At 48.6% G+C, this 13,305-nt stretch overlaps 1 protein-coding gene across 1 annotated transcript; it reads left to right on the forward strand.

Annotated features, from left to right (window-relative positions):
- The first annotated feature begins 7,512 nt into the window (after positions 1-7,512).
- Procr (protein C receptor) lies at positions 7,513-11,991 on the forward strand. Its single transcript, XM_032904555.1, has 4 exons — positions 7,513-7,828; positions 9,714-9,971; positions 10,799-11,080; positions 11,311-11,991. Exons 1-4 carry the CDS (start codon positions 7,762-7,764, stop codon positions 11,424-11,426), a joined length of 723 nt encoding a protein of 240 aa, XP_032760446.1. The 5' UTR covers positions 7,513-7,761; the 3' UTR covers positions 11,427-11,991.
- The last annotated feature ends 1,314 nt before the right edge of the window (positions 11,992-13,305 follow it).

The raw sequence follows: 13,305 nt of genomic DNA on the forward strand, positions 1-13,305 counted from the left end.
GAGACAGAGGAGTCGACCCTGAGCCCAATTAGGGGAAGGTATTTATAGGGAAAACTACATAGGTGGTTAGCAACAGTCACACAACGCAAAGCAATTTCACTGGTTTGTTTACATTGACGCACATGATCTAACTTGGGCTCAGTCCAACTCCAGGCCACCCTGCCTCTGGGGCGAGCTGACCCCAACTCTTTTTCCTCAGGACTGGTAAGTTAGGCCTTATCGAGGCCAGATGGCTTATGTTCAGCCAGGCCTTCCTTATCGAGGCCGGATGGTTTATGCTGAGCCAGGCCTTATCGAGGCCAGGTGGTCTATGGCTGGACTACTTCTCCATAACATGTTATGTTATTCTTTTGTGAGGTGCACTTGTCCTCACAGCAGGGTCAGTGGGGGATAGTTTAAAATCTTTATTCTTTCATTCCCCACTTCTGCTTGTGACTAGTTCTAATCTTAGAACTCAGAGCTTTCTCCTTCCACTTTCTCCCTAAGGTCTTCTGAGGCATGATATTGTTGGCGAAGCATTAAAATCTGCACTGCACTAACTCTTTCTCTAATAAAGGCTGTTAACTTATTAAAAATACAGGGCCCAAATGTCAAAAGTAACAAGAGAATAACTAAGGGTCCTAGGAGCGTGGAAATTAGTCTCAGCTTGCCAAGCAGAACAGTACAAACTTTCTAAGCCCCCACAAGGCCGGATGGTAGCCTGGTCTCAGCCATCTCGGGGGCAAATGTAAAACCTTAGTCTTCCCAATTGGCACCTTGCTTCTGGACTTTTGCATCCAAACTTGCCCCCAGGTGAAATCTCTTTGGGACTTCTAAGGGCATACTCTGAGGATCTGTGTCAGGAATGTCCTAGCTGTCCAGCCCAGCTACCAACTTACAAAAGTCAGGGGTGAGAGTGGGCCACCGTGGGTATGGTGGGGTTACCTTGGAGATGGACCATATTACCTCCCTGGCCTGGGAGGAAACTTGCCAAATCAGTTTCTGGGGGATATGGGAATTATAAGCGCTTACAACAGAGACGAAGCTTAAGAGGATTAACAGTCTTTTCTAACTTCCATTCATTTCTGAGAACATCTGGTGCTGTCTTCAAATGGGAGGCGTGGACCCATGCAGCAATCCCATCTACCTTAACAGCCGTGGGAGTGGTTAACAGCACTAGATAGGGTCCTTTCCAGGGAGGTTCTAAATTCTCAGCCTGGTGTCGCTGGATCAGGACTGCGTCTCCCGCTGGGAGCTGGTGAGGCACCCTGGACTTCCCGTCTTGTAGGAGTCCTTCACTTGGCTCCAAATTCCACTTTGGACTGTTTCTAAAGCCTTTAAATTAGCAAACAAGGTTTTAGGAAAAACCTCAGGGAAGGGGGCCCCGCCTGATTCAATGAAGGGGGGGCTCCCATACATAATCTCACAAGGTGTTAGGCCAAAAGGGTCAGGAGTGTTCCATACTCAGAACAGAGTGAAAGGCAGGAGGACAGTCCAGTCTCCCCCGCCAGTCTCTAAGGCCAATTTTGTCAAGGTCTCTTTTAGAGTTCTATTTATCCTTTTTACCTGCCCTGAACTCTGTAGTCTCTTCAGGGGTGTGGGTAAGGCTGAATCTGGAACGGGCATTTCTTGCCCTGAAGAGAGCAAGAGGGAAGGAGTGCCACCCAGTCTGCGCCAGTCTCCATGGTCAATTTGGTCAGGGTCTCTTTTAGAATTTTATTTATTTTCTCTACCTGTCCTGAACTTTGAGGTCTGTAGATGTAATTTAATTTTTAATTGACCTCTAAATACCTGGCCACACCCTGGCTTACCCTGACAACGAAGGCAGGGCCATTGTCTGACCCAATTACCTTGGGCACTCCAAACGGGGAAGATTTCTTCTAGTATCTTCTTGATGACTACTGAGGCCGTCTCTCTTGCTTGGTGGGGGAAGCTTCTACCTATTCCTGAAAAGGTATCTACAAACACTAGGAGACATTTGTAACCATATTTTCCTGGTTTTATCTCTGTGAAGTCCACTTCTCAGTAGGATCCAGGCCGTTCCCCACGGAGCCTCCTACCAGAGTCAACTTTCCTGAAAACAGTTACCTTTTGGCATGGTATACATCAGTGCACTATCTGTTCCACGAGATACTCGAGGCATGTGACATAATATTTAGTTTTTGAAAACATCTGGATGAGTTTGCTTACCCCTAAGTGAGTCCATTGATGCATTTGTTTTATCGTGGCCTCTGCCTGTTTTTGTAGCAGGATCTTCTTTCCCCTTGAGGTGTATCAGAGTCTCTTTTTTGGCCTGGCTGGGTCATGGCGGGCCCTTAACATAGCCAGAATCTCTTTTTTTCTTGCCCTCAGATGTCAACAGGCCCCTCTGCTGATGGGCTGTAGCAAAGGCATACCTGCTGTCCACATAGATGTTAAGTCTCTTTCTCAGCTCAAGGGCTTTGGTGAGGGGAGCGAGCTCTGCCCTCTGAGTAGAGGTGCCTTCTGGTAGGGCCTGAGTCCATATGACTGTTTCCATCTACCACTGCTGCCCCCACCCATCTTTTTCCTTCTCTAAGAAGCTGCTCCCATCTATGAACCAGATGGCATCTACCCCCTCTGGTGGCTGGTCAGTCAGATCTTTACGCCATCCCTGTGCTTTGGTGAGCACCTGCTGACAGTCATGATGGGGGTGTCTAGGTCAGGGTCCGGGAGCAGGGTTGTAGGGTTCAGACTTGTAGGGGCAGTATGGGATCACAAGGAACAAGTGGGATACCCAGCCCACGCCAAGGTCTACTGTTCTTCGGGTAGTCCATGAGTATTGTTTGTTGCTGGTAGTCCCCTGTACTCAAGGTCTTTTGCTGGACATTTGGGTGTAGGAGCACAGAGTGTTGGGCCCCCATATTCACAAAACAACAAGGGCTTCCCTTCTATCTTTGCGCATAGCCAACACTCTAAGACCAAGAGGCTTGTCTTTGGGGCTGCTGGAGAGGCCCCTCTTGTTTTTCCTGGGGCAGTCTCTGACCCAGTGTCCTTTTTCCTTGCAATAGGCACACTGATCTTTAGCCAGGAATTCTCTTCTGTTGTCAGGTACTGTCTTCCTAGGTTCCCTAACTACTGTGGCCAGTATATGTTCTTCTCCTGTCTTTTATCTCTCTTTAGCTCTCTAACTTCCTCTTCTTTTTGTCTCTTTTCTTCCCTAGCTTCCTGCTCCTTTTACCTTCTTTCCTCTCTCTTCCTCAGTCTCTCTGTTATAGCTTCTGCATCTTCCTCTACAGCTCCTAGATGCTGTCCACTTATGTGCACAGACCCTGAACCACACTTCAACCTTACTTTCTCTGCAACTTACACTAACTCTCAGCAACTTAGCTTAACCCTTCAAGTTTCTGTAACTTTTTCTTTATATCTTTTTCTTACCTTAGCCAGATTGGTGGGGCATTTTTCAGCCCCTGGGAGACCCACCCTTGGAGTCTCGGTAGACCTGGAGCACTCCCTACCTTAAGGGGTATTGAAATCAACAGTCAGGAGTGAAGGTCTTACATCCATGTCTGGAACATTTTTTCTGACCTCTAGTAGGATTCTGTCTTTCTTCGGTGGTAAAGAAGGCCTGTAACAGTTACTAATAAGCATCTCAAGTGGGATGGTGAGAAAACAGAGGTCCAGTGAAGAGGACAAACAGCATTTACACACTCAGCTAAACTAGCAGGCTTTTTTGGGACAAAAAGGCCATTGTAAAAATAAGCACAAGCTTTGTGTCTGTGAAACAGAAAGGCGAGCGGAGAGGGAGCTGATCTGTTACTGACTGTCTATCCTCTGGACTTAGATTTTTTCCTCAAGGAGTACCTCTCTTCAGTGTCAGCTTGGTGGCTTTGCCTCTCAAGAGACCCAGCCTCCAAACATCACTAGGCTTCCAGTAAGAACTAATAACAAGGGTTGGGGGATTTAGCTCAGTGGTAGAGCGCTTGCCTAGCAAGCGCAAGGCCCCTGGTTCAGTCCCCAGCTCTGGAAAAAAAAAAAAAAAAAAAAAAAAAAAAAAAAGAACTAAAAGCAAAAGGATGAAGAAATGGTTAGGACCTGGGTGTTAGATGCCAAGTGGCTGACATAAGAATTGTAACCAGTTCACCTGGGAGTTTCAGGACCTCAGTAGCAGCCCTTTACCAAACTGTCTCACTGAGTTAAAGGCCCATGGAAAAGAAAACATTAATCCTGACTTTGGCCACAGCCAAAGCCTGAATTCTAAATTTTGACTGGCAAAACAAAGTTCTTCACAGTTTGTTGTAGATTCTTTTTGAAACTATTTTAGGGGCTTCCCTGCCCCTCAACCTGGGGCATTTTGACCACAGGGGCAGGAACTAACTGCTGAGGGGATAGGATCAAAGGCACGCTCCATGTCAATGATGACTTAACAGGGAAGGTGACTTAATGTTGGAGACCGACTCCTCTCTTGGAATAGGGCCAGCAGATAGGGCAGGCTCCCTTAAAGAACTTCTCTTAATGAACACTCTCCTTCTGTGAGCAAGTGTTGAAGGTCTGGCCACTGAAGGCAGCAACTGGAAATTTTTTTTTCAGGGCCAAAAGTCTCATAAAACGACCACTAACTCCACGCTTTTTGCTGTCAAAGCATCAACCCCGGCGGGCCTCATCATCTTGAAACTCCTCTTATGCTAACTTGGCCTGAGCTACGCTGCTGCCCACGTGCAGCCTGCCGCTTGCCACCCTCAGCCCCACACTTCCCTACTCTGCGCTGTCCCTTCCTTAGAAGCTGTGAATGTTTAAGCAACAGGAGAATTTTTCTTCAGGATCTAAGGTAAAGCTTTCAGGTTCTTGTTAATGCCTGCTTCAGACAGGGTCACTCGCTAACCTGGAGTCCTTCATACACAACTGTTAACAGCAGCTAGACTGGACAAGTGGAGCAAAGGGAGGAGAATCTCTCCTTGGGAAGGAGGCTCAAGAGAGAAAGATAAAACTCCCTGGCAGAAAACCATTTTTCTCAAGCAAATTATTTTTAACTTCTAAGTTAAGCACCAAGAGGACCAAGTAAAACTCTTTAACGAACAGAACAAATAGTTCCGTAATTAAGTTTCCAGTTATAAAGATCGGAGGAGGAGAAAGGCCAATACTGAAGGGGCTGCATCCCCTTGCCCTGACCCGGGGGAGGCCTATAAGCTCACAAGGGAAAAACAAGAATCGGGCCAGTAGAGGAGTCAGGGTGAGTGCTCACTGACTTCGCATCCCCTGGGCTGGATCAGAAGTGTCTGCCTCCAGAGGGGCAGAGGATTCAGGAGGTTGGGTAAACCATAAGTGCACAAAGGCATGGCTACTGTGGAGTCAGGCTCTGTGGGGCTCCGAGCCCTGCAGCTTCAGGTACCTGTAGCCGGACACCCACTCCCTGCTTCTTCTTCCAGTGGAGCAGAGATTAGAGGCTGCTGGGGAGGAAATGGGGGATACCAGGGAGGAGCTGGCCATTCAGGAGGAGCAGAGGGTACTGAGGATTTTGAACCAGGTTTTGCCAGACCGAGATGCAAGGTTGTTGGTCCGGTGCGCTCCTGGCTTTCCCTGAAAAAACAATAGCTTTAATCTCAAGAATCATAGTCCTGTCAAAAGAGCCTGGGGGCGGAGGGGGGGCAGCAAAAATCGGCCACTCAGAGGTGCAGAAAGTCTGTCACTTTCTCTTCTTAACTTCAACTGACATATTATGTGCTCTGTCCCTAACTTCAGTCCAATGATCTAGCGTCAGGCTTAAGGGAGTCGTTACTGTCTGTCCCATCGTCACAAAAAAACACTAAACAAACAAGCAACAGACAACACAAAGAGATCACAGTATCCAGACAACAACTGCCGTGCCTAGTCCCGGGCACCAGCCAAAGGCAGTTTCAGAGGGAAGACGTCTTTGAAGTTTCTCTTCCAAGAGGAACACACTATCGTCTTCTACCCGTTAGGAGACCACCAGGCGTCCCTGGCTCTCCTGCTGCCCTGAAGCGTCCCCCAGGGCTGCAGCTTGTGGTCCTCCGCACACGTATGTCGACCACAGCTTCTGAGCTTTACAGCTCCAGAAAGCGGCTGCGAAACCAAAGCGCTTTTCAGATACTAACCAGAACCAGAACAGAGACACAGACAGCGGCCGCACACTCAGACACAATTGGGGACCCCCTTACCTCCAAGAAGGTCTTCGGAGTTGTGAGTGGTCATGAGATCCTGGACGAGTCCCCAAATGAAAGACCAGTGGGGTGGGGAAGACCCCCACTCAAATCTCAAGACGACGCAACCCCCAAGAACTCACGAGAAACCGGTCTTGATGTAATGAACAAGAGGTGTATTTGAGGAACCAGAGCTCTGGGGACAACACGTATCTCACACAGGAGACAGAGGAGTCGACCCGAGCCCAAGGTATTTATAGGGAAAACTACATAGGTGGTTGGCAACAGTCACACAAAGCAATTTCACTGGTTTGTTTACATTGGCACACATGATCTAACTTGGGCTCAGTCCAACTCCAGGCCACCCTGCCTCTGGGGAGAGCTGACCCCAACTCTTTTTTCTCAGGACTGGTAAGTCAGGCCTTATCGAGGCCACATGGCTTATGTTCAGCCAGGCCTTCCTTATCGAGGCCGGATAGTTTATGCTGAGCCAGGCCTTATCGAGGCCAGGTGGTCTATGGCTGGACTACTTCTCCATAACATGTTATGTTATTCTTTGCTGTGAGGTGCACTGGCCCTCACAGCAGTGTCAGTGGGGGATAGTTTAAAATCTTTATTCTTTCAGGAGAATGACATATATGTATGAAAAAAAATGCCATAATGAAACCCATTACTGTATATACCAACTTAAAAATGCATAGGACTTAGCAAGCGCAAGGCCCTGGGTTCGGTCCCCAGCTCCGAAAAAAAGAAAAAAAACAAAAAAACAAAAAATGCATAGGACTGGGCATGGTGGCTAATATCTTTAATCCCAGCACTCAGGAGGCAGTTGGAGCTCTGTGAGTTCAAAGCCAGTCTGATAGAGTGAGATCCCGCTTTTTAAAAAAATAAGAAGAAAACGCACAAACCAAAACGCCCTTATATAAGTGAACACATATTTCAGGAAATATTGCTTACTAAGAATAATGCACCAGATTTCTTATTCTGTCCTACTAAATTTTTTAAAAACATACTAATCTGTGATGTCATTGCCACCAAATGACTATGACCTGCTCGATGCTGAGATTTCTCTAGATCGTTCCCAAATCTCTGCTACATATTTCTGAGAACCCCTCTCCTCCAATTGGGTAATCCTGTGTACTTAAACTTCTAATAAAATGTAGGCAGCAGTCCTGGAAAGCTAAATTCTATTCCTGGATCTGGCGTCATCACGAAGTACAAACTTTGGGCAAATCCCTACATCTCTCTGGACCTCAGTTTCCCCCGTCATCTCTACATTCTCTGAGTTGGCAACATCGAAAGCAGACGCCCCACCCCCTGACTCAGCGGCGACCGGACTTCTCACCAAGCCTTTCTCCCCCTTTTCCGCTCTTCCTCTAGCCTCGGAAGCCAGCAGCGGGAGGAGAAACGGGCAGGTCCAGGCAGGAGGGCCCGCGGCTGGGAGGGGCCGAGGCGAGCCGGCCCCCTAGTAGGAAATGAGACACAGCGAAGCAACACTTTAAAAGCCCGACTCCCTCTTCCTCCACGCATTCACTGGTCTCTTTCCATCCTTCACTCTCCCTCCGGCCCTTCCCGGACAGACAGCCGCCCTTCTCTTTCCTAATCAGCAACCTCAGGAGCCCGAGCCTGCCCGGACCCAGGTGGGACCCAGAACTTCAGCTCCAGGATGTTGACGAAGTTTCTGTCGCTGCTGCTGCTGCTGCTGCCTGGCTGTGCCTTTTGTAACTCCGATGGTGAGTTAGGGTCACGGCTCCTTCTTGGGGGTGTTCTGGGGGCTTGGTGTATTGGGGGAACTTTGACATGACTTCTAACCCACACAGCTTGGATGTCCACAGCTGCTGGCTTTGGCTCATATTTCAAAGACAGGGTGAGGAAGTTCAGTTAACTCTGCGGAGAAGGCTTGGGGGAGGCTGGTGGAAGGGACCTGTAGAGTAAGAATGAGGTGAGGCGACAGGGAGAGTAGTGTCAGTCTAGGGAAGATAGGAAGAGATGGACAGAAGAGGGAGACACTAGGAAAGCCGAGACAAGTTTGGGGGTTGAGATGAGGGGGTGAGGGCAGGTAAGGTGGGAGGCGGGAACAGAAGGACCAGGGTCAGAAGATCAGGCTGCAGGAAGCTCTTAAACAGAGAGGGGGAATTATCACCAGACGCTGTTGATGCCCAGCTCCCCCCCCCCCCCCGCCCCCCGCCCCTGCCCCACTTCCTATAGCCTCTGTCTCTCTCTCAGAGAGACAGAATTTAGAGCGCCTACTGTACTTTATACGCACATTGACTCGTTTATCCGTGGTGAGCAATATTTTCATACTGATCTTACAGAGGGGAAAACTCTGTCACAGGGCAGTTAAAGGTCATTGCTAAGGTTACTGACATATCCACACTTGCAAACACAGAAAGCAACTTCTCAAACTCAACAGGGTGGGAGATAGGAGGGGGTTACAATGCCAGCACGGCCAAGGCCCTTCCCTGGGCATTGAAGACAGATAATCAAACCCAGCTTCCATAGAGATTTGCCAGGCAGAGCAAAGGCAGCAGAGTAACCCGGACAAGCTCTTCACATGGTGGCCGAAAGTCGGCACGAGGAACTCCAAGCCATTTGGTAAAACTGAACACAGAGATTCATCAGAAAATGAAACTTGCTGTGGACCTCAAGCTGGGGCCAGACCCTGAGATCTGTCCTGTGGACAGATGTCCTATGCGGAGGCAATGACTTCAGATAGGCAGGCCAGTTGACTTCAGCTACCAGGATTCAAATCGTGGTTTGCTTTACTATCTTGGCCTCAGATTCCCATACACAAGAGGTTAATAATAGTAGCTACCATGTTAAAGCGTTAGGAGGAAGGCATACATATGTTAATAATGTGTGTACAACAGTGCCTAGAGTGTAACAATCACTTCATGGGTAGTAGCTGTTATTATGTGGGAGGGGTAGGGCACATCCCAGGAGGGCTTTGAGGGTTTTGGGTCAGATGAAGCTCCAGTAAGAAGGGATGAAACTAAGCCCAGTGTGGCGGGGCACAAATTTAATTTCAGCAGCAACACGTAGATCCCTGAATTGGAGACCATTCTAGTCTACAAAACCGGCTCCGGGATAGCTGGGGCTATACCAAGTAATCCTGTCTCGAAAAACAAAGCAAGGGGTTGGGGATTTAGCTCAGTGGTAGAGCACTTGCCTAGCAAGCGCAAGGCCCTGGGTTCGGTCCCCAGCTCCGGAAAAAAAAGAAAAAAGAAAAAAGAAAAAAAAAAAGAAAAAGAAAAAGAAAAACAAAGCAAAAGGATGAAATTGAGGAATGTGGCCCTCCAGGGGATGACAGGAGAGGATACAGGGACTGGAATTGGGACCTTATTAGAGGCCAGAGTTTGACAGGCTGACGGTGTGGACGGGAAAGCACGGAGAAAAGCCTTTTCCGATTGCAGACCTCAGTTTCCTCATCTGTAAAGCAAACATAATAACCCCCCCTCCTGGAGAAGTTATTGTAAGCATCAAATGGAAGGGCAGGTGGGCGAGCGCTTTATAGGATCGCAAAGTGGGCGGCAGGCCTCTGGGTAAGGGGTTATTATCTCCGGCTGTCAGCTATTCCTCTCCTCGCTGGCGGTCCTGACGCGCTGACTCTGCCCTCAGGCTCCCAAAGCCTGCACATGCTCCAGATCTCCTACTTCCCAGACCCCTATCACGGGAGGCATCAGGGCAACGCCTCTCTGGGAAAACTCCTGACACACACGCTGGAAGGCCCGAGCAACAACATCACCATTCTCCAGCTCCAGGACTGGCAGGATCCGGATAGCTGGGCGCGCACAGAGAGTGGCCTGAAGCTCTACCTGTCCCAGTTCAACAGCCTGGTGCAGTTAATCTATCGCGAGCGCAAGAACAACGTGGTCTGTGAGTTGGGGCGCATGGTTGAGGCTGGTGGGGGCTATGGAGGATGAGAGGGCCTGAGGAGGCTTGTGGCAAAGCTTGGGCACTAAGGCAAAGGTTCTAGGCAGCAGGATTTTTGTGAGGGGGTGGGGTGGGCGTGGTCTGTGGGGCTCTGACCCATGGAGATTGTTCTGTGAGAGAAAAGCGATATCCTAACTGTAAGAAGCCTCTACGTAATGGATGACAGGTAGGTAGGTAGGTAGGTAGGTAGGTAGGTAGGTAGATAGATAGATAGATAGATAGATAGATAGATAGATAGATAGAAACAGATCAATTGATCAGACACTTCTTGGGGTCGGTGTGGCCTCTTGGAGCAGACCTGCTTTGGGACCCTGTCCCTCATCTTCTCTGACCCCCAAAATTTCACTGAAAGTTCTGCCAACTCCTTTCCCTCATAGGGCCCTACCCTTCCCTTCATACAGCCTGAAGCACTTTGCCCGTAGCCTCTGACCACCTCTTCTCGTAGATGTTGATGGGTCTGTCCATAGCTCTCTCACAACCCCAGATCCTGTCAACAACTGGATCTCTTGGACCTCTTGTCCAGGACACCACCACTGCCTTTCACAAGCCTTCTCTGCTCCTTTCTCCCACAGTCCCATGCTTTCTTCGTGGCTCCTTTTAACACAGGCTCCAACAATCTAACCCCAGCACTTCCCAGACAGACCTTCCCCTCTGTCCTCAGGCAGCCCTTCCTTCTCCCTTCCACAGTCCCTTTGCCCCTGGTGAACGTCCCCCAACACCTGGCACCGTCTCGAGCAAACACAGAGCTGACTCTCCCCCCCTCTCCATAGTTCCTCTGACTGTTAGCTGCTCCGTGGGCTGTGAGCTGCCGCCTGAGGAGGGCTCTGAACCCCATGTCTTCTTTGATGTGGCCGTGAATGGAAGTGCCTTTGTAAGTTTCCAGCCGAAGACTGCCATATGGGTGACAGGCTCCCAGGAGCCCTCCGAAGCCATCAACTTCACCCTGAAGCAACTCAATACCTACAACCGGACTCGGTATGAACTGCAGGAATTTCTGCAGGACACCTGTGTGCAGTACCTGGAGAACCACATCACCACGCAAAACACCAAAGGTGTGAGGGGATTCTGGCCCCACGTGTGTTGGGGAAGGGGTGACTTCCAGGCAAATGAAGGGACACAAGGGACCCCGTGAGCAACAAAAGGAGGGGGCTGGAGATTCAGGAGAGGGTACACCCACAAAGCTTAAGTCACTGGGTGACTTCCTTTGAACATATAGATGCCTTGGGGTTTGACCCAAACTTTAGGAGTATGGTTTTAAACTCACTGTCTGTCTGTTCTGCAGGGAGCCAAACAGGCCGCTCTTACACTTCACTGGTCCTGGGTATCCTGATGGGCTGTTTCATAATCGCTGGTGTGGCCGTGGGCATCTTCCTGTGCACAGGTGGACGGCGTTGCTAATTTTTCTCCGGGTCCCTCAGAGAAAGGGCTGGACTGGTGGGGGCTGATAGGGGAAGGTCAAATGAAGCCAAACAGACTCCCCCAGCGGGCCACCATATCTCAGGAGGTTAGAGCAACAGCTCCAGCATCTGCCTATGAAGAATGTGAGGAAGGGATGTGAGGAGGGTATGTAGACAAAATAACCGGTTTGCAAAGGACTCGAGAACATGCATGCTTGGGTAGTGGATGTTTATACACCACTGAGAAGTGGGTGTTTATCTGTGGAAATCAGATCATAGACTTGGGGGGAGGCCGGGAGGTCTGTGACCTCCCGGAATGGGCAGATTTACTGTAGACATTCAAAACATCTAACTAAAATAAAAGGAATTGTCTGTCACCAAAATAAAACATTTAATGTGTCCAGCTTGGGAAGGGACACTGGTATGATAGGGAACAAAGAACCACAGAAATGTCACAGTTGTAAGATTAATTAATATTGGAAGCAGTTAATTAATAATTAAATATTAAAAATTCTTATTTATGTAAAAAGTGTAATTATGTCCTCTATTTTATTAAAACTTCTGAAGAAAGTATAGCCTATACCCTTTGCTCTGTTTCCTCATCTGTCAGTCACTTGGTAACCAGAGGCAGGGTGGTCTCTCTATGAAGTGTTCACAGATCCCCAGTAGGCTGGCACCATTAGCTGTGGTGTATGCCTCGTTTGACTCTGCGAGCTGGAAACTCTCTTTACACGGCCCTCTGAGACACTGTGATTCATACAAACTCCAGCGCAACTCTGGACCATTCTCAACCCTTTGCTCTGTTCACCGTGGAGATGCGTTTTCCTTAAAACGCCCCCCCACCCCTTTTTGGCTGTGCTCTGACTTGCAGGATTTTAAATATCTACTTCTGGTGGTTTCTGTGGAGAAACAATACAATTTAATATTTAAGAGCACGTATTCAGGGCTGGAGAGATGACTCAGTAGTTAAGAAAGCTTGCTGCTGGGGGTTGGGGATTTAGCTCAGTGGTAGAGCGCTTGCCTAGCAAGCGCAAGGCCCTGGGTTCGGTCCCCAGCTCCGAAAAAAAGAAAAAAAAAGAAAAAAAAAGAAAGCTTGCTGCTCTTACAAAAGACCAGAGTTGGGCTGGAGAGATGGCTCAGTGGTTAAGAGCATTGACTGCTCTTCCAGAGGTCCTGAGTTCAAATCCCAGCAACCACTTGGTGGCTCACAACCATCTGTAATGGGATACGATGCCCCCTTCTGGTGTGTCTGAAGACTGCTACAGTGTACTTATATATAAAATAAATTAAAAAATCTTAAAAACAAACAAAAAAGATCAGAGTTGGATTGCCAGCACCCATGTCAGATTTAGAACTGCCTAGTGCCAAGGGATCTGGCGCCCTCTTCTGGCCTCCTGGGGCACTGGCAACACACACGCAGAGAGTTACACATGCACTACATTTTTTTTTTAATTTTAAAAACATTTTTGTGGGGGGAGGGGCATTTCCGGTAGAGTTTCTCTGTATAGCCCTAGCTGTCCTAGAACTTGCTCTGTAGACCAGGCTGGCCTCGAACTCAGAAACCCACCTGCTTCTGCCTCTTGAGTGCTAAGACTAAAGGCGTGTACCACCCTGGGTTTAAGAACATTTAAAATGAGACTTCAGTTTTAAATCTTGGAGCCAGGTACTTAGTGTCTCCAAATGTTTACTCCCTTCATGCACAAAAAGAATAATAAAATACACAAGAAGGATGAACAAAGACACTTACCTCAAACAGACCTTACGGGTGTTAGGTAAAACCAATACAAGGAGGATAATACATGTATGGTTCAGGAATACAGCTGAGGCCATTGCTGCAAATCCCACATTAGCACTAATTTTCCCCAGGGGACCAAGGCTGT

The sequence above is a fragment of the Rattus rattus genome, chromosome 5 (assembly GCF_011064425.1).
Source record: "Rattus rattus isolate New Zealand chromosome 5, Rrattus_CSIRO_v1, whole genome shotgun sequence".
NCBI lineage: Eukaryota > Metazoa > Chordata > Mammalia > Rodentia > Muridae > Rattus > Rattus rattus.

Excerpts from the sequence above, each read along its gene's own strand:
- Procr (XM_032904555.1), top strand. The coding sequence starts at position 7,762 with ATGTTGACGAAGTTTCTGTCGCTGCTGCTGCTGCTGCTGCCTGGCTGT. Across the intron at positions 9,972-10,798 it reads GCGCAAGAACAACGTGGTCT|TTCCTCTGACTGTTAGCTGC; the intron begins GTGAGTTGGGGC and ends CCCTCTCCATAG. Across the intron at positions 11,081-11,310 it reads CACCACGCAAAACACCAAAG|GGAGCCAAACAGGCCGCTCT; the intron begins GTGTGAGGGGAT and ends TCTGTTCTGCAG.